We start from the raw sequence: 19,756 nt of genomic DNA on the forward strand, positions 1-19,756 counted from the left end.
ACTGTGACAAGAGCTTCCTTCGGCAACAGTCTCTCAAAGGACACGAGCGTAGTCACAAGGGAGAGAAACCGTTCTCTTGCTCAGACTGCGGGAACAACTTTGCCACAATGGCAACCTTGCGAATTCACCAGCGAAGACACACAGGAGAGAGGCCATACCAATGCCCTTTCCCTGACTGTGGGAAGAGTTTTGCCCAGGCCAGATTTGTCACGTCAGGTGACTTGCAAACTCACTCCAAAAGAAACCATACTGCTGCACAGCCTGTGGACTCAGTTTTTCTAGATCTGATTACTTAAAGATTCACCAGAGAGTCCACACAGGAGAGAGGCCATACAGCTGCTCAGAGTGTGACAAGAGATACACTTTGAAGAGTCACCTTACAAGACACCAGCAGAGACACACAGGAGAGAAACCTCACTACTGCGCAGAGTGCGGCAAGAGCTTCAAGTGTTTAATGGACCTGAGATGCCACGTTCAGCGCAAACATAGTGGGACACCCTACCACTGCACCCTCTGTGCGCAGCTTCAGCTCCCCTCAGCATCTGAAGTACCACCAGATGACACACACGGGAGAGAAACCATTCATATGCACCACCGACTGCGGGAATTCCCTCAGGCCGTAGTTTTGACGTACCACAGGAGGATTCACACCGGAGAGAAACCTCACAGCTGTGATTAGTGTGACGAGCAGTCTGCAATCACACCAGCGGACACATACAGAAGAGAAGCCTTACAGCTGTGATGAATGTGGGAAGAGATTCACTAATTCGGGAACTCTAGTTTCGCACAAGAGAATGCACACCTGAGAGAAACCTTACCACACACAGGAGTGAGGCCTATAATGGCTGTGCACAAGATAACACACACTGATAGATATGCCTGGATCAAATATGTAATTTTGTAAATGATGGAACACATTTTATAGAATGAGCATCATGGACACACAGTAACAACTGTGAAACATGAAACACTTCTAGGTTGTCCTTGACAATTCCCACAACTGAAACCACACAGGCTTTCACTCAGTGTCGTGGATTTGACCTAAACCCATAGTTTTTAATTTAGGCTAAAACGTGACTCTTTGTCCCTCAGCATCCAGAGAGCAGCAAGGATTACTCTCCCCTCCCCTCTACTCACTCTACACCAATGACTGCACCTCATACAACAGCCTCTGTCAAACTACTCTGGTTTCCATTGTTACATCACTCTGGTCAGTCTCATCACCGACGGCCATTAAATCCACGTCATGTGGAGAGGTCGATCCGGTTAGTTTTTCACTAAAGCCACCGTTGTGTTTTTTTTTCTACTCTGGTTTCCATTGTTACATCACTCTGGTCAGTCTCATCACCGACGGCCATTAAATCCACGTCATGTGGAGAGGTCGACCGGTTAGTTTTTTCACTAAAGCCACCGTTGTGTTTTTTTTTTTTTTTTCTACTCTGGTTTCCATTGTTACATCACTCTGGTCAGTCTCATCACCGACGGCCATTAAATCCACGTCATGTGGAGAGGTCGACCGGTTAGTTTTTTCACTAAAGCCACCGTTGCTTCTACGTTTGCAATGCCTGCTGTTTGGGGTTTTCGGCTTGGTTTCTGTACCAAGGACATTGTGACTTCTGCTGATGTAAAAAGGGCTTTTATAAAGTGTGAGTTTTAGATTTTTCATCGTTGTCACAAAGCCACACCCACATTAGAAGTTCCCAAATGAGAAAGTGTAAATATATATATATAAACGACATTTTACATAAACATTCAACAAAATGAGTATTTCTATCAAGGTGTGTAGTCAATAACATCGTTCGAACTTTGAAACACGGCCTCATGGGATTGACTCTGTGCAGTCAATGGCAATGTCCGCTTTATTTATCATGCCAGGAGCCGCTTGTGGATTGGACAGCTCTATTGCAGTTCCGCCAAAACAACCGCTATGCAGATGGGAACGGATCTGATTGAATCCAGCCCGGAGAACGGACACATTTCTCAACATGCTCACAACTTGTCATTGGATACAAATGATAAACATTAAGGCTAGATTCTACCTTAACCCGCGATATCCGACAACTGCAGAGTCGTTTCATTGGATACAAATGATAAACATTAAGGCTAGATTCTACCGTAACCCGCGATATCCGACAACTGCAGAGTCGTTTCATTGGATACAAATGATAAACATTTAAGGCTAGATTCTACCGTAACCCGCGATATCCGACAACTGCAGAGTCGTTTCATTGGATACAAATGATAAACATTAAGGCTAGATTCTACCGTAACCCGCGATATCCGACAACTGCAGAGTCGTTTCATTGGATACAAATGATAAACATTAAGGCTAGATTCTACCTTAACCCGCGATATCCGACAACTGCAGAGTCGTTTCATTGTTTTTATTCAGGTGATGTCCGAGGTGTAACTACATATAATGCTGTAATCTACACCTTTGTTAGCCTGATATAATGCTGTAATCTACACCTTTATTAGCCTGATGTAATGCTGTAATCTACACCCCGATTAGCCTGATATAATGCTGTAATCTACACCCCGATTAGCCTGATATAATGCTGTAATCTACACCCCGATTAGCCTGATATAATGCTGTAATCTACACCTCGATTAGCCTGATATAATGCTGTAATCTACACCTTTATTAGCCTGATATAATGCTGTAATCTACACCCCGATTAGCCTGATATAATGCTGTAATCTACACCCCGATTAGCCTGATATAATGCTGTAATCTACACCTGATTAGCCTGATATAATGCTGTAATCTACACCTTTATTAGCCTGATATAATGCTGTAATCTACACCCCGATTAGCCTGATATAATGCTGTAATCTACACCTTTATTAGCCTGATATAATGCTGTAATCTACACCTTTATTAGCCTGATATAATGCTGTAATCTGCACCTTTGTTAGCCTGATATAATGCTGTAATCTACACCTTTATTAGCCTGATATAATGCTGTAATCTACACCCGATTAGCCTGATATAATGCTGTAATCTACACCTTTATTAGCCTGATATAATGCTGTAATCTACACCTTTATTAGCCTGATATAATGCTGTAATCTACACCTTTATTAGCCTGATATAATGCTGTAATCTACACCTTTATTAGCCTGATATAATGCTGTAATCTGCACCTTTGTTAGCCTGATATAATGCTGTAATCTACACCTTTATTAGCCTGATATAATGCTGTAATCTACACCCCGATTAGCCTGATATAATGCTGTAATCTACACCTTTATTAGCCTGATATAATGCTGTAATCTACACCTTTATTAGCCTGATATAATGCTGTAATCTGCACCCCGATTAGCCTGATATAATGCTGTAATCTACACCTCGATTAGCCTGATATAATGCTGTAATCTACACCTCGATTAGCCTGATATAATGCTGTAATCTACACCCGATTAGCCTGATATAATGCTGTAATCTACACCCGATTAGCCTGATATAATGCTGTAATCTACACCTTTATTAGCCTGATATAATGCTGTAATCTACACCCCGATTAGCCTGATATAATGCTGTAATCTACACCTTTATTAGCCTGATATAATGCTGTAATCTACACCTTTATTAGCCTGATATAATGCTGTAATCTGCACCTTTGTTAGCCTGATATAATGCTGTAATCTACACCTTTATTAGCCTGATATAATGCTGTAATCTACACCCCGATTAGCCTGATATAATGCTGTAATCTACACCCCGATTAGCCTGATATAATGCTGTAATCTACACCTTTATTAGCCTGATATAATGCTGTAATCTGCACCTTTATTAGCCTGATATAATGCTGTAATCTACACCTTTATTAGCCTGATATAATGCTGTAATCTACACCTTTATTAGCCTGATATAATGCTGTAATCTACACCCCGATTAGCCTGATATAATGCTGTAATCTACACCTTTATTAGCCTGATATAATGCTGTAATCTACACCTTTATTAGCCTGATATAATGCTGTAATCTACACCTTTATTAGCCTGATATAATGCTGTAATCTACACCCCGATTAGCCTGATATAATGCTGTAATCTACACCTTTATTAGCCTGATATAATGCTGTAATCTACACCCGATTAGCCTGATATAATGCTGTAATCTACACCTTTATTAGCCTGATATAATGCTGTAATCTACACCTGATTAGCCTGATATAATGCTGTAATCTACACCTTTGTTAGCCTGATATAATGCTGTAATCTACACCCCGATTAGCCTGATATAATGCTGTAATCTACACCTTTATTAGCCTGATATAATGCTGTAATCTACACCCCGATTAGCCTGATATAATGCTGTAATCTACACCTTTATTAGCCTGATATAATGCTGTAATCTACACCTTTATTAGCCTGATATAATGCTGTAATCTACACCCCGATTAGCCTGATATAATGCTGTAATCTACACCCCGATTAGCCTGATATAATGCTGTAATCTACACCCCGATTAGCCTGATATAATGCTGTAATCTACACCTTTATTAGCCTGATATAATGCTGTAATCTACACCTTTATTAGCCTGATATAATGCTGTAATCTACACCTTTATTAGCCTGATATAATGCTGTAATCTACACCCGATTAGCCTGATATAATGCTGTAATCTACACCCGATTAGCCTGATACAATGCTGTAATCTACACCTTTGTTAGCCTGATATAATGCTGTAATCTACACCTTTATTAGCCTGATATAATGCTGTAATCTACACCTTTATTAGCCTGATATAATGCTGTAATCTGCACCCGATTAGCCTGATATAATGCTGTAATCTACACCCGATTAGCCTGATATAATGCTGTAATCTACACCTTTATTAGCCTGATATAATGCTGTAATCTACACCTTTATTAGCCTGATATAATGCTGTAATCTACACCTTTATTAGCCTGATATAATGCTGTAATCTACACCTTTATTAGCCTGATATAATGCTGTAATCTACACCCGATTAGCCTGATATAATGCTGTAATCTACACCTTTATTAGCCTGATATAATGCTGTAATCTGCACCTTTATTAGCCTGATATAATGCTGTAATCTACACCTTTATTAGCCTGATATAATGCTGTAATCTACACCTTTATTAGCCTGATATAATGCTGTAATCTACACCCGATTAGCCTGATATAATGCTGTAATCTACACCTTTATTAGCCTGATATAATGCTGTAATCTACACCTTTATTAGCCTGATATAATGCTGTAATCTACACCTTTATTAGCCTGATATAATGCTGTAATCTACACCCCGATTAGCCTGATATAATGCTGTAATCTACACCTTTATTAGCCTGATATAATGCTGTAATCTACACCCCGATTAGCCTGATATAATGCTGTAATCTACACCCCGATTAGCCTGATATAATGTTGTAATCTACACCCTGATTAGCCTGATATAATGCTGTAATCTACACCTTTGTTAGCCTGATATAATGCTGTAATCTACACCCCGATTAGCCTGATATAATGTTGTAATCTACACCTTTATTAGCCTGATATAATGCTGTAATCTACACCCCGATTAGCCTGATATAATGCTGTAATCTACACCTTTATTAGCCTGATATAATGCTGTAATCTACACCTTTATTAGCCTGATATAATGCTGTAATCTACACCCCGATTAGCCTGATATAATGCTGTAATCTACACCCCGATTAGCCTGATATAATGCTGTAATCTACACCTTTATTAGCCTGATATAATGCTGTAATCTACACCTTTATTAGCCTGATATAATGCTGTAATCTACACCTTTATTAGCCTGATATAATGCTGTAATCTACACCCCGATTAGCCTGATATAATGCTGTAATCTACACCCGATTAGCCTGATATAATGCTGTAATCTACACCTGATTAGCCTGATATAATGCTGTAATCTACACCCGATTAGCCTGATATAATGCTGTAATCTACACCTCGATTAGCCTGATATAATGCTGTAATCTACACCTTTATTAGCCTGATATAATGCTGTAATCTACACCCTGATTAGCCTGATATAATGCTGTAATCTACACCCCGATTAGCTCTATATAATGCTGTAATCTACACCTTTATTAGCCTGATATAATGCTGTAATCTACACCCCGATTAGCCTGATATAATGCTGTAATCTACACCTTTGTTAGCCTGATATAATGCTGTAATCTACACCTTTATTAGCCTGATATAATGCTGTAATCTACACCTTTATTAGCCTGATATAATGCTGTAATCTACACCCTGATTAGCCTGATATAATGCTGTAATCTACACCCCGATTAGCCTGATATAATGCTGTAATCTACACCTCGATTAGCCTGATATAATGCTGTAATCTACACCTTTATTAGCCTGATATAATGCTGTAATCTACACCCTGATTAGCCTGATATAATGCTGTAATCTACACCCCGATTAGCTCTATATAATGCTGTAATCTACACCTTTATTAGCCTGATATAATGCTGTAATCTACACCCCGATTAGCCTGATATAATGCTGTAATCTACACCTTTATTAGCCTGATATAATGCTGTAATCTACACCCCGATTAGCCTGATATAATGCTGTAATCTACACCCCGATTAGCCTGATATAATGCTGTAATCTACACCCCGATTAGCCTGATATCTTGTACGGTGCAAAATTACAAGATTATGTTCTATACTGTTTATGCATTGAATAGGTGGATCAGCTCTTTTCCACTCTGTGTCTTTTGGCTTGAGTTAGAAACAGGTAGGCTGCTGGGTTTAAAGCCAACAGGTAGGCCTCTGGGTTTAAAGGTAGGCCTCTGGGTTTAAAGGTATGCCTCTGGGTTTAAAGGTAGGCCCCTGGGTTTAAAGGTAGGCCCCTGGGTTTAAAGGTAGGCCTCTGGGTTTAAAGGTAGGCCTCTGGGTTTAAAGGTAGGCCTCTGGGTTTAAAGGTAGGCCTCTGGGTTTAAAGGTGGGCCTCTGGGTTTAAAGGTGGGCCTCTGGGTTTAAAGGTGGGCCTCTGGGTTTAAAGGTGGGCCTCTGGGTTTAAAGGTGGGCCTCTGGGTTTAAAGCCAACAGGTGGGCCTCTGGGTTTAAAGCCAACAGGTAGGCCTCTGGGTTTAAATGTATGCCTCTGGGTTTAAAGCCGACAGGTAGGCCTATGGGTTTAAAGCCGACAGGTAGGCCTCTGGGTTTAAAGCCGACAGCCGATTGGGTGTAACTTTGTGATACTGCATCCTGTCTTCCAGACACTGAGGGTGCAGCTACATCCTGTCTTCCAGACACTGAGGGTGCAGATACATCCTGTCTTCCAGACACTGAGGGTGCAGCTCCATCCTGTCTTCCAGACACTGAGGGTGCAGCTACATCCTGTCTTCCAGCTGATTGGAGGAGAACTGAAATATTACTTTTGTATAGCAACAGCAATATGACCTGGAGACAGAAACTCCACCTGCTCTGAGCTAATCTTGTTGTTCCTGCTTGATATCAATATACCCTTTTATGCTTTCACACTTCTGCTGACTGCTATGTAGACAAAGAGCTTTTGATTAAACCTGAGACCCAACTCTGTTCAGGGGCTCTTATCGCCGCACCACTGAGTGATTGTTAACCCCTCAAGAATTGTCATTCTTATAATAAACGTTGTTTTAAGAAACTGCAGCCTCTTCCTTCTGATTAGAATTTCCACAACAGTTGCGGTGTAATTAATTAATTAAATTATGTGTAATCTACACCTCAGAGTCTGACATAATCTACACCATTATTCAGGTTAGATCTGATTGAATGGTCACCTAAATGTCAGAATGACTAACCAGTGAGCCTAACATTATGGATTGGTGACTAAACTGAATGACTAACCAGTGAGCCTATCTATCATGGATTGGTGACTAAGCTGAATGACTAACCAGTGAGCCTATCTATCATTATGGATTGGTGACTAAACTGAATGACTAACCAGTGAGCCTATCATTATGGATTGGTGACTAAACTGAATGACTAACCAGTGAGCCTATCTATCATTATGGATTGGTGACTAAGCTGAATGACTAACCAGTGAGCCTAACATTATGGATTGGTGACTAAACTGAATGACTAACCAGTGAGCCTATCTATCATTATGGATTGGTGACTAAGCTGAATGACTAACCAGTGAGCCTATCATTATGGATTGGTGACTAAACTGAATGACTAACCAGTGAGCCTATCATTATGGATTGGTGTCAGGAGAATATCTAATCCCAATGATGATAATAATCACTATGAGCTTTGACCAATTCCCCAGAGGTTGTAAGGCCCTGGCTAATAGAAGAATTAGACTAAGTCTCAGAATTCTGCAAAAAGGTTCTGAGTTCTGAGATTTTTCAGAGTTCTGAAAATCATCCATTGGCACGTAGCCTAACATACTGTCTTAGTCTTCCTATGCACACACACAGTAGAGAATTATACTCTTATAATTCTAATACATTTCACTCTTGTACTGCTTCAGGCTGGAATACTTTAGTCATTATCTTAAACATAAATTCCTTTATCAATTGGTGACTAACCATCTTATCATTATGGATTGGTGACTAACCAGCTTATCATTACGGATTGGTGACTAACCAGCTTATCATTACGGATTGGTGACTAACCATCTTATCATTACGGATTGGTGACTAACCAGCTTATCATTACGGATTGGTGACTAACCAGTTTATCATTACGGATTGGTGACTAACCAGCTTATCATTACGGACTGGTGACTAACCAGCTTATCATTACAGATTGGTGACTAACCAGCTTATCATTACGGATTGGTGACTAACCATCTTATCATTACGGATTGGTGACTAACCAGCTTATGATGGACTGGTGACTAACCAGTTTATCATTACAGATTGGTGACTAACCAGCTTATCATTATGGACTGGTTACTAACCAGCTTATCATTACGGATTGGTGACTAACCAGCTTATCATTATGGACTGGTTACTAACCAGCTTATCATTACGGATTGGTGACTAACCAGCTTATCATTACGGATTGGTGACTAACCAGCTTATCATTATGGACTGGTGACTAACCAGCTTATCATTACGGACTGGTGACTAACCAGCTTATCATTACGGACTGGTTACTAACCAGCTTATCATTACTTTCGACTCTGTCAATCACCATATTCTTATCGGCAGACTCAATAGCCTCGGTTTCTCGGATGACTGCCTTGCCTGGTTCACCAATTACTTTGCAGACAGAGTTCAGTGTGTCAAATCGGAGGGCATGCTGTCCGGTCCTCTGGCAGTCTCTATGGGGGTGCCACAGGGTTCAATTCTCGGGCCGACTCTTTTCTCTGTATATATCAATGATGTTGCTCTTGCTGCGGGCGATTCCCTGATCCACCTCTACGCAGACGACACCATTCTATATACTTTCGGCCCGTCATTGGACACTGTGCTATCTAACCTCCAAACGAGCTTCAATGCCATACAGCACTCCTTCCGTGGCCTCCAACTGCTCTTAAACGCGAGTAAAACCAAATGCATGCTTTTCAACCGATCGCTGCCTGCACCCGCATGCCCGACTAGCATCACCACCCTGGATGGTTCCGACCTTGAATATGTGGACATCTATAAGTACCTAGGTGTCTGGCTAGACTGCAAACTCTCCTTCCAGACTCACATCAAACATCTCCAATCGAAAAATCAAATCAAGAGTCGGCTTTCTATTCCGCAACAAAGCCTCCTTCACTCACGCCGCCAAGCTTACCCTAGTAAAACTGACTATCCTACCGATCCTCGATTTAGGCGATGTCATCTACAAAATGGCTTCCAACACTCTACTCAGCAAACTGGATGCAGTCTATCACAGTGCCATCCGTTTTGTCACCAAAGCACCTTATACCACCCACCACTGCGACTTGTATGCTCTAGTCGGCTGGCCCTCGCTACATATTCGTCGCCAGACCCACTGGCTATAGGTCACCTACAAGTCCATGCTAGGTAAAGCTCCGCCTTATCTCAGTTCACTGGTCACGATGGCAACACCCATCCGTAGCACACGCTCCAGCAGGTGTATCTCACTGACCATCCCTAAAGCCAACACCTCATTTGGCCGCCTTTCGTTCCAGTACTCTGCTGCCTGTGACTGGAACGAACTGCAAAATCGCTGAAGTTGGAGACTTTTATCTCCCTCACCAACTTCAAACATCAGCTATCCGAGCAGCTAACCGATCGCTGCAGCTGTACATAGTCTATTGGTAAATAGCCCACCCATTTCACCTACCTCATCCCCATACTGTTTTTATACTGTTTTTTTATTTATTTATTTACTTTTCTGCTCTTTTGCACACAATATCTCTACCTGTACATGACCATCTGATCATTTATCACCCTAGTGTTAATCTGCAAAATTGTATTATTCGCCTACCTCCTCATGCCTTTTGCACACATTGTATATAGACTGCCCATTTTTTTTTCTACTGTGTTATTGACTTGTTAATTGTTTACTCCATGTGTAACTCTGTGTTGTCTGTTCACACTGCTATGCTTTATCTTGGCCAGGTCGCAGTTGCAAATGAGAACTTGTTCTCAACTAGCCTACCTGGTTAAATAAAGGTGAAATAAAAAAATAAAAATTACGGACTGGTGACTAACCAGCTTATCATTACGGACTGGTGACTAACCAGCTTATCATTACGGACTGGTGACTCAGCTAAATGTACATATGGTGTTTCCCAAAACATTGATGTTGCGTTAATGAGAGAAGTGTTGAACTCCAATGAATGGCTGATCAAAAGGGTTCTGGACATAAATGCAGGTTTTACAAGTGTTATGAGTTTAGAAAATAAACCATTTAAACATGTGAAAAATGTGTCACAGTCAATAAAACACAAGAACTGTGGTATTCTGATAATAAACATTAGACAGGTTTTATTCACCAAACTATAAATGAAAAGACAACAGTCAGAAAGTTTAAAGGGGAAAAAAAGTATATAACAGTAACTTCCACTAGTCACAGTTATTCAGTTAGCCCGGCTGCAGATCAGTTAGCCCGGCTGCAGATCAGTTAGCCCGGCTGCAGATCAGTTAGCCCATTAGACTAGGGCTGACAGATCAGTTAGCCTAGGGCTGCAGATCAGTTAATGACTAGGCTGCAGATCAGTTCATATGAACATGATGATATAACCTACTATACATCAGGAGGTCTAATGACTCCCAAATTAACCTCTAATCCCTTTATAGTGAACTACATTGGACCAGGGGCTCTAATGACTAGGGTCCATTAGAGTCCTATAAACTAGGGCCCATTAGACTAGGGCTCTAATGACTAGGGCTCTAATGACCCATTAGACTAGGACTAGGGCTCTAATGACTTGGACTAGGCCCATTAGACTAGGGGCTCTAATGACTAGGGCCCATTAGACTAGGGCTCTCTAATGACTAGGGCCCATTAGCCCATTAGACTAGGGTTCTAATGACTAGGGCTCTAATGACTAGACTTCTGGTCAAACGTAGTGTACTATATAGTGAACAGGGTTAAATTTGGGACACTTCAGAGTTTCAGACACCTTATAGTCATAGATCAGGTAATTGAATATAATGCAGCATCATCTTTGTACAAAAACACATTCACAGAGAACCTGCATCAGAGAGACAGCATCACATTAACAGAAAACATAAAATACTTACAAATATCTGAGGTGAGCTCCACTTATTCCAGTGGTTCCATTATAGATAAACAAACAATATCCAGCTCAGCTTAAGTATTTAAAAGAATTTGACAAAGTATCCCCCAAGAAGGTTTTGTCCAGTTTTAACCTTTAGCTAAATGCTAACGGAGCTAGCATAAACTAGCAAAATTGGGTTGTAACCATTAGCTAGATGCTAACGGAGCTAGCATGAGCTAGCAGTCTCAGTTGTAGTCTTTAGCTAGATGCTAAAAGAGCTAGCATGAACTAGGAAAAAAACTCAGGTTGTAACCATGAGCTAGATGCTAACGGAGCTAGCAGGGTCTCAGATGGTGGCTGACTCCTGCCCGGTCTTCTCTCTGCCTCCCCTCCTCCTCCCTCTTCCTCTTTAGTCTTCCTGTGCTTCTTCTTCTTGTTCTTGTGTTTGTGTTCCTTCCTTCCTTCGACGGAGGCTCAACGTCGGCAGAATGCTTCTTGTGCTTCTTGTGTTTTTTATGTTTCTTGTGTTTCTTCTTCTTCTTCTTGTCCGTCGCCGTGGAGCCGCTGTGGTTGCTAGGGGAGCCGCCGGGGCTCTGGGAGGCGGGGCTCTGGGTGTTGTGAGAGGGGCTATGGCTCAGGCCACTGCCCCGCTCCCGTCTGACCCCTCCCCTTCGCTGTAGTCGGGGACGAAGGCTGCCTCGTCCGTCTCTCTACCCAGGTCAGAACACAGACGCTGTCGCCTTGGCTCTGGCCCCGCCCCTCGACTCTCCTCCCTCCCTACCCCTCCTCTTCCTTCCTCCTTCACTCCTCTGGATTCGGTCTTAGCTGGTTTTCTAAAGTTCACCTGCCCCTTTTTAAGCCCTCTGCCTTCCTCCCTCCTTCTAGTCCCCTCCTCCCTCCCTCTCCTCCCCTCTGTGTTGGCTGTTTTAGAGACACTACCCTGCACCTCCCTGCCTTGGCCACTAGGCGGTGCTGGTGAGACTTCTCTCCTCAGAGCGTCTCTGGGCACGGAGGAGGAAACCGCCAACGCCCCATTCTCCCTGGACGCTGAGTGCTGCTCCTCTTCCTCCTCCTCCTCCTCTCTCTCCCACTTGGACCGGGGTGGAGGCTGGATGAGGACTCCTCCGGTCCCACGGTCCCTCCTCTCCCTGCCTGGGCTGGGGAACTGGACGGGACTGGGTCTCCTCTGGGTCTGGAGGTCCCGGGGTTTTGACATAGCACCCTGGCTCTGGCTCGGGTCAGACCTGCTGCTGCTGGAACACACAGATCCAAGATCAGGGGTTAGAGAGATCATCAACTAGGAACCATTATACCCATGTTATATACACAGATCTAGGATCAGGGGTTAGAGAGATCATCAACTAGGAACCATTATACCCATGTTATATACACAGATCTAGGATCAGGGGTTAGAGAGAACATCAACTAGGAACCATTATACCCATGTTATATACACAGATCTAGGATCAGGGGTTAGAAACCATTATACCCATGTTATATACACAGATCTAGGATCAGGGGTTAGAAACCATTATACCCATGTTATATACACAGATCTAGGACCAGGGGTTAGAAACCATTCTACCCACAGATCTAGGATCAGGGGTTAGAAACCATTCTAACCAATGTTCCCTCATTTGTTTCGGGACTGAGACATTTCAGGTCAAACTTGAATGTTGTGAAAATACTGTGCAACTTCCGGCGGCAGTTTACTGTGAAGGCCCTTACCCGTTTACTGTGAAGGCCCTACCCGTTTACTGTGAAGGCCCTTACCCGTTTACTGTGAAGGCCCTTACCCGTTTACTGTGAAGGCCCTTACCCGTTTACTGTGAAGGCCCTTACCCGTTTACTGTGAAGGCCCTTACCCGTTTACTGTGAAGGCCCTACCCGTTTACTGTGAAGGCCCCTACCCGTTTACTGTGAAGGCCCCTACCCGTTTACTGTGAAGGCCCCTACCCGTTTACTGTGAAGGCCCCTACCCGTTTACTGTGAAGGCCCCTACCCGTTTACTGTGAAGGCCCCTACCCGTTTACTGTGAAGGCCCCTACCCGTTTACTGTGAAGGCCCCTACCCGTTTACTGTGAAGGGCCCTACCCGTTTACTGTGAAGGGCCTTACCCATTTACTGTGAAGGGCCTTACCCGTTTACTGTGAAGGGCCTTACCCGTTTACTGTGAAGGGCCTTACCCGTTTACTGTGAAGGGCCTTACCCGTTTACTGTGAAGGGCCCTACCCGTTTACTGTGAAGGGCCCTACCCGTTTACTGTGAAGGCCCTTACCCGTTTACTGTGAAGGCCCTTACCCGTTTACTGTGAAGGCCCCGCCCGTTTACTGTGAAGGCCCCGCCCGTTTACTGTGAAGGCTCTACCCGTTTACTGTGAAGCCCCTACCCGTTTACTGTGAAGGCCCCCGTTACCCGTTTACTGTGAAGGCCCCTGCCCGTTTGTGAAGGCCCTACCCGTTTACTGTGAAGGCCCCACCCGTTTACTGTGAAGGCCCCACCCCGTTTACTGTGAAGGGCCTACCTGCTTTAAGTTCCAGTATTGACAGTGGCCAAGTAGGCTACTGTGGTTATTTGTTCAGTGAATGGCACAGATCCATATATGGCAATGGCTATTTGCATATAGGCCTACTGCAGCTCTGATTGGTTGTTGCACCGGTCTGTGCAGAATATTCGATCACAATTCACACAGTAGAGGGCAACGCTGATAGTGTTAACTAAAGGAGAAAGCTCTAGAACGCTGATAGTGTTAACTAAAGGAGGAAGCTCTAGAACGCTGATTGTTTTAACTTGAGGAAGCTCTAGAACGCTGACAGTGTCAACTAAAGGAAAGCTCTAGAACACTGATAGTGTTACCTAAAGGAGAAAGCTCTAGAACGCTGATAGTGTTAACTAAAGGAGAAAGCTCTAGAACGCTGATAGTGTTAACTAAAGGAGAAAGCTCTAGAACGCTGATAGTGTTAACTAAAGGAGAAAGCTCTAGAATGCTGATAGCGTTAACTAAAGGAGAAAGTTCTAGAACGCTGATAGTGTTAACTAAAGGAGAAAGCTCTAGAAGAAAGCTCTAGAATGCTGATAGCGTTAACTAAAGGCTGATTTACTGTTTAAGCTCTAGAACGCTGATAGTGTTAACTAAAGGAGAAAGCTCTAGAACGCTGATAGTGTTAACTAAAGGAGAAAGCTCTAGAACGCTGATAGTGTTAACTAAAGGAGAAAGCTCTAGAACGCTGATAGTGTCAACTAAAGGAGAAAGCTCTAGAACGCTGATAGTGTCAACTAAAGGAGGAAGCTCTAGAATGCTGATTGTGTTACCTAAAGGAGAAAGCTCTAGAACGCTGATAGTGTCAACTAAAGGAGAAAGCTCTAGAACGCTGATAGTGTCAACTAAAGGAGGAAGCTCTAGAACGCTGATAGTGTTAACTAAAGGAGAAAGCTCTAGAACGCTGATAGTGTCAACTAAAGGAGAAAGCTCTAGAACGCTGATAGTGTCAACTAAAGGAGAAAGCTCTAGAACGCTGATAGTGTCAACTAAAGGAGAAAGCTCTAGAACGCTGATAGTGTTAACTAAAGGAGGAAGCTCTAGAATGCTGATTGTTTTAACTTGAGGAAGCTCTAGAACGCTGACAGTGTCAACTAAAGGAGAAAGCTCTAGAACACTGATAGTGTTACCTAAAGGAGAAAGCTCTAGAACGCTGACAGTGTCAACTAAAGGAGAAAGCACTAGAACGCTGATAGTGTTACCTAAAGGAGAAAGCACTAGAACGCTGATAGTGTTACCTAAAGGAGAAAGCTCTAGAATGCTGATAGTGTTAACTAAAGGAGAAAGCTCTAGAACGCTGATAGTGTTAACTAAAGGAGAAAGCTCTAGAATGCTGATAGCGTTAACTAAAGGAGAAAGCTCTAGAACGCTGATAGTGTTAACTAAAGGAGAAAGCTCTAGAAGAAAGCTCTAGAATGCTGATAGCGTTAACTAAAGGAGAAAGCTCTAGAACGCTGATAGTGTTAACTAAAGGAGAAAGCTCTAGAACGCTGATAGTGTTAACTAAAGGAGAAAGCTCTAGAACGCTGATAGTGTTAACTAAAGGAGAAAGCTCTAGAACGCTGATAGTGTCAACTAAAGGAGGAAGCTCTAGAATGCTGATTGTGTTACCTAAAGGAGAAAGCTCTAGAATGCTGATTGTGTTACCTAAAGGAGAAAGCTCTAGAACGCTGATAGTGTTAACTAAAGGAGAAAGCTCTAGAACGCTGATAGTGTCAACTAAAGGAGAAAGCTCTAGAACGCTGATGATGATTGTTGATTAACAACACGGGCTAATAAAGAACCGTTGGAAGGTCAGAGGTCGAAAGGGCAACTCACCCAGTTGAAGTGACAGAGTGGTCTGATGAGTGGTGGGTCGTGGGCTCAGAACTCTTTCTGCTGATCTTTCTGGTCTTTCCAGAACCAGAACCCTCCTTCACCACCACCACCACCGCCGCTGCTCTGTCTTCAGCTACAGTCTCTCTCTGGGACCCTGCCGCTCGCTCTCCTGTAGAGGCAGGTCTGTCTACGGAGGACGACGTCTTCTCTCCTTTTGATCCCTGGTGGCTGACTTCTCCTGGATAATGACCTGTCCGTCTTGGCTGATGCTGGTCTCTCTCTCTCCTTGGAGCTCTCAGCTGGTCTCTCTCTCCTTGGAGCTCTCAGCTGGTCTCTCGCTCTCAGCGGGCGGCGTGTACTCGCTCTCTGTTCTCTCCCGGTGACATCAGGTTTCTTAGCGATGGCTGAGCGTTCCGCGATGGTCATGCGGTCTAGAGAGACTGACCTTCCTCCCTCCCTCTCTCCGGCAAACGTTCTCCTGACGACGGCCTCTCGGACCTAACAGACCTGACCTCTGACTTCTCGCCAGGCGACCTCCGGCTCCACCATCACCGCCACCCTCTCCGTCCCTCCATCCCTCTCTGCTCCTCCTCTCTCAGGACCAGCAGGTCTCTCTCCAGTGATAGTGGTGGTGATATTAACAGCTGGAGCTGGTCTCTCCTCTGGGCGGGCCATACTGCTGTTCCTCCCCAGGTCTCTGTTCAGTTTGATTCTCCTCTGGGGGAAGGGTTTGACCTGCAGACCCATGAGAGGCCAGATTGACAGGGGGTCTCTCTCTTCTGCCCGCCTCAGAGCTCCCTGGGGTGGGCAGCAGCCATCGCCTCTCCCCTCTCTCCCCAGGTCCATGGAGGAACCAGGGATGGAGATGGAGATGGGATGGAAAACGGTCCTAGCCTCCCTGTCTGTGAGGAACCAGGGATGGGGAGCAGACCCTCTCCTCTACCCGACTCTCTGCATGCCAGGTTCAGGAGGAGGGAAGGCTTGGCAGGAAGTCCTCTCTGGGGTACGGACCCTCGGCGCGGCGGAGCTTAGGCGGGGGCCCCCATCCCCTCCCCTTTCCCTCTCCTCCACTCTCCTCCTCTTCTCTGCTGGGGAGGGAGGTGCAGGCTGGTGGGGGCGACCAGGGGCGTACCCCGACACTGTGAATGGGATCTCTCCTTCCCCCGGGCGTCGCCCAGGTGTTTAGGGAGGTCGTGGGGGTGAGGGGGAGGGGGCGGGGCAGGGGAGGGGAGTTTAGCCAAACCTCCTCGAACAGTAGGGGTGCTCCGCCCTTCTCTCTCCCTGATTGGCTCGTCCGGTTTGACTTTAGATGCTTTGGTTGGTTTAGCGGCGGAAGACTCTTTGTTCTTAGAGGTTGTGACCGTCGCCTCTCCTCCAGTCTTTCTCTTAACCTTCTCTCCTTTCACCTTTCCCTCCGTCTTTACTTTCACCTTACCCCCTTCTCCTTCCTGCTCTTCTCTGATTGGCCGGACGAGGTGGGAGGGTTTTACCGGTTAGAAGCGCTGCCTTATTGCTCGAGACCTTGGTGGAGGTGGGTGGGGCTTGCTAGGGGTCAGGGTGTGGAGATCATCCATTGGCTCGTCCCTGACGGGTGTGGCGTCTCCTGTCCAACGATTGGTCGGCTGAATCCAGCTCCTCCCCGTTCTTCTTTTTCTTCAGTTTCTTCCCTTTCAGAGTTTTAGTTCCGCCCTCTGACGTTTTGGTTCCCCCTGCGTGCGTTCCTTACTTCCGCCCCCTGACGGAGACAGAGGCAGAGCGGACAAGGCGTGGTGAGTTCTGTGGGGTCCGGGAGTCCCCTCTCTCACCCTCCTCACCCGCCCCTGGGGGGAGTAGTCTCTGGGAGGAGGGGTGAGGCGGTCCCTCTCTCTGCTTCCCCGGCCACCGCGGTGGTGCACCGAGGCATGCTGGGTACTGTAGTCTTTGTAGTACTTGTTGTACCAGTCCCTGTACTCTTTCTCCCACTGTCTGTAGCTGTCTCTCTCCCAGCGCTCCCTGCCCCCCGGAGACAGGTCAGGTCCGCCTTTAGGCTCGTAAGGAGCCGGCTCGAGGGGGGCTTATGGTGACCTCTAACCCCTCCAGGACTCCTGCTCCTCCTGTAGCCCCCCGGAGAGCGAGACCTGGGCCGATACCCCCCTCCTCCTCCTTCAGCTCCGTCTCCTCCTTCCCAGCCCCCCACCACCACCACCACCACCACCTCGGTAAGGCGGAGGGGAGCGAGGAGAGCCGGAGCGGCGGTAGCCGTAGGAACGGGAGCGTGGCGGGACCGTGGCGAGCGGCCGTAGGAGCGGCTGCGTCCTCCCGGCCTCCGTTGCGTCTGGAGAAGGGGAGCGTCCGTAAGACCTGGAACGGGAGCGCGAGCGGGGGGTGTACGAGTAAGACCTGGAGCGGGAGCGAGGAGATCGGGAGGGGGAACGGCTGAACGGGAACTGAGACTGTAGGAACGAGACCTAAAAAAAGGAAAATAAAACACTTGATATGTCTGTTTACCATCTCTACACAATTCATATCATCTCTGTCCTAGATATGTCTCTGTCAGAAGATATGTCTATGAACAGTTCAAGAGGTTTAATCCAGAAATATGATGAGATGTCATCGTGTTACCTGGGTAGGAGCGTCTCCGTCTCTTGGGAGCAGGTCTGTATTCCATCAGCTCTTTGGCAAAGTCTTTAGTGAACTCATCCAGCTTGGGACGTTACCCTGGTAACACAGAGACAGGACTGGTCACATCCCATAATACATGTCTGAAGGTAACATCCCCCCTCCTAGCCCGGGTAACATTCTTCCCCCACTAGCAAGGCTAACACCCCCCACTACTAGCACAGGGTAACATTTCCCCCACTACTTGGGGTAACATTCCCACATTCCCCCCACTACTAGCCCGGGTAACATCCCCTCCCCCCACTACTAGCCCATCCCCCACTACCCGGGGTACTGCTAGCCGGGTAACATTCCCCCACTACTAGCCCGGGGTAACATCCCGGGGTAACTCCCCCACTACTGGCCCGGGGTAACATACCCCTCCCCACTACTAGCCCGGGTAACATCCCCCCACTACTAGCCGGGAAACATTCCCCCCACTACTAGCCCGGGGTGGGACTGCCCCCCCCACTAGCCAGGGTAACACCCCCCACTACTAGCCCGGGTAACATTTCCCCCCACTACTAGCCCGGGTAACATTCCCCCCACTACTAGCCCGGGGTAACATTCCCACATTCCCCCCACTACAGCATCATTACAATGAATGAAATCAGGTGCAACTCACTGTTCCTGTTGGGTCTCCTCTGTCTGTAGAAGTCCTCCTTGGAGAGAAGTCCGGAGAAGTGAGGCGCGGGGGGCCAAAAGTGGGGCTGGAGTGTTGGGAGGAACCCAGGGGCATTAACCCGGAGGGCATCTGGCCGTGTGGGTAGAGGGGCTGATGAGGGGGTAGTTAACAGGGGGAGGGGGTCCGGGGAGTAGGGAGGGGGGCAGGACTGGGGCGGGATGGAGTGGGGGTTGGGGAGGGTGGTAGGGTTAGGGCCCGGGTAGAGGTGAGGGCTGGGCCCGGGGGCGGAAGGAAGGGGGTGGCGTGGGGGAGTGTGGTCAGAAGAGGTCTGTAGGGTCTGGAGGGGGTGAGAGAGGGGGTGGGTTACAATTTAGACTTGAGTCATTTAGTAGCTCTTATGCAAGGTGACAAAACAGCATTACAGTAACCCTGTTACCACCTCTATATTCTATAGTCCTGCTTATTCCACAGTAACCTGTTATGACCTCTATATTCTAT

The 19,756-nt window shown here is 45.8% G+C and overlaps 1 protein-coding gene and 1 long non-coding RNA gene across 2 annotated transcripts; one reads left to right on the forward strand and one right to left on the reverse strand.

Annotated features, from left to right (window-relative positions):
• Positions 1 to 296: 296 nt before the first annotated feature.
• LOC135559978 (uncharacterized) lies at positions 297 to 7,649 on the forward strand. Its single transcript, XR_010458621.1, has 2 exons — positions 297 to 1,646; positions 7,243 to 7,649. It is a non-coding gene; the product is annotated as an uncharacterized LOC135559978 (long non-coding RNA).
• A 3,829-nt stretch (positions 7,650 to 11,478) lies between these two features.
• Positions 11,479 to 16,316, reverse strand: LOC135560370 (cilia- and flagella-associated protein 251-like). The gene is made up of 2 exons (XM_065002269.1): positions 15,997 to 16,316; positions 11,479 to 12,892 (listed from the first exon to the last, which is right to left on the reverse strand). Exon 2 carries the CDS (start codon positions 12,853 to 12,855, stop codon positions 12,274 to 12,276), a length of 582 nt encoding a protein of 193 aa, XP_064858341.1. The 5' UTR covers positions 12,856 to 12,892; positions 15,997 to 16,316; the 3' UTR covers positions 11,479 to 12,273.
• Between the last annotated feature and the right edge of the window lie 3,440 nt (positions 16,317 to 19,756).

The sequence above is a fragment of the Oncorhynchus nerka genome, linkage group LG15, assembly GCF_034236695.1.
Source record: "Oncorhynchus nerka isolate Pitt River linkage group LG15, Oner_Uvic_2.0, whole genome shotgun sequence".
In the NCBI taxonomy this organism is placed as follows: Eukaryota; Metazoa; Chordata; class Actinopteri; order Salmoniformes; family Salmonidae; genus Oncorhynchus; species Oncorhynchus nerka.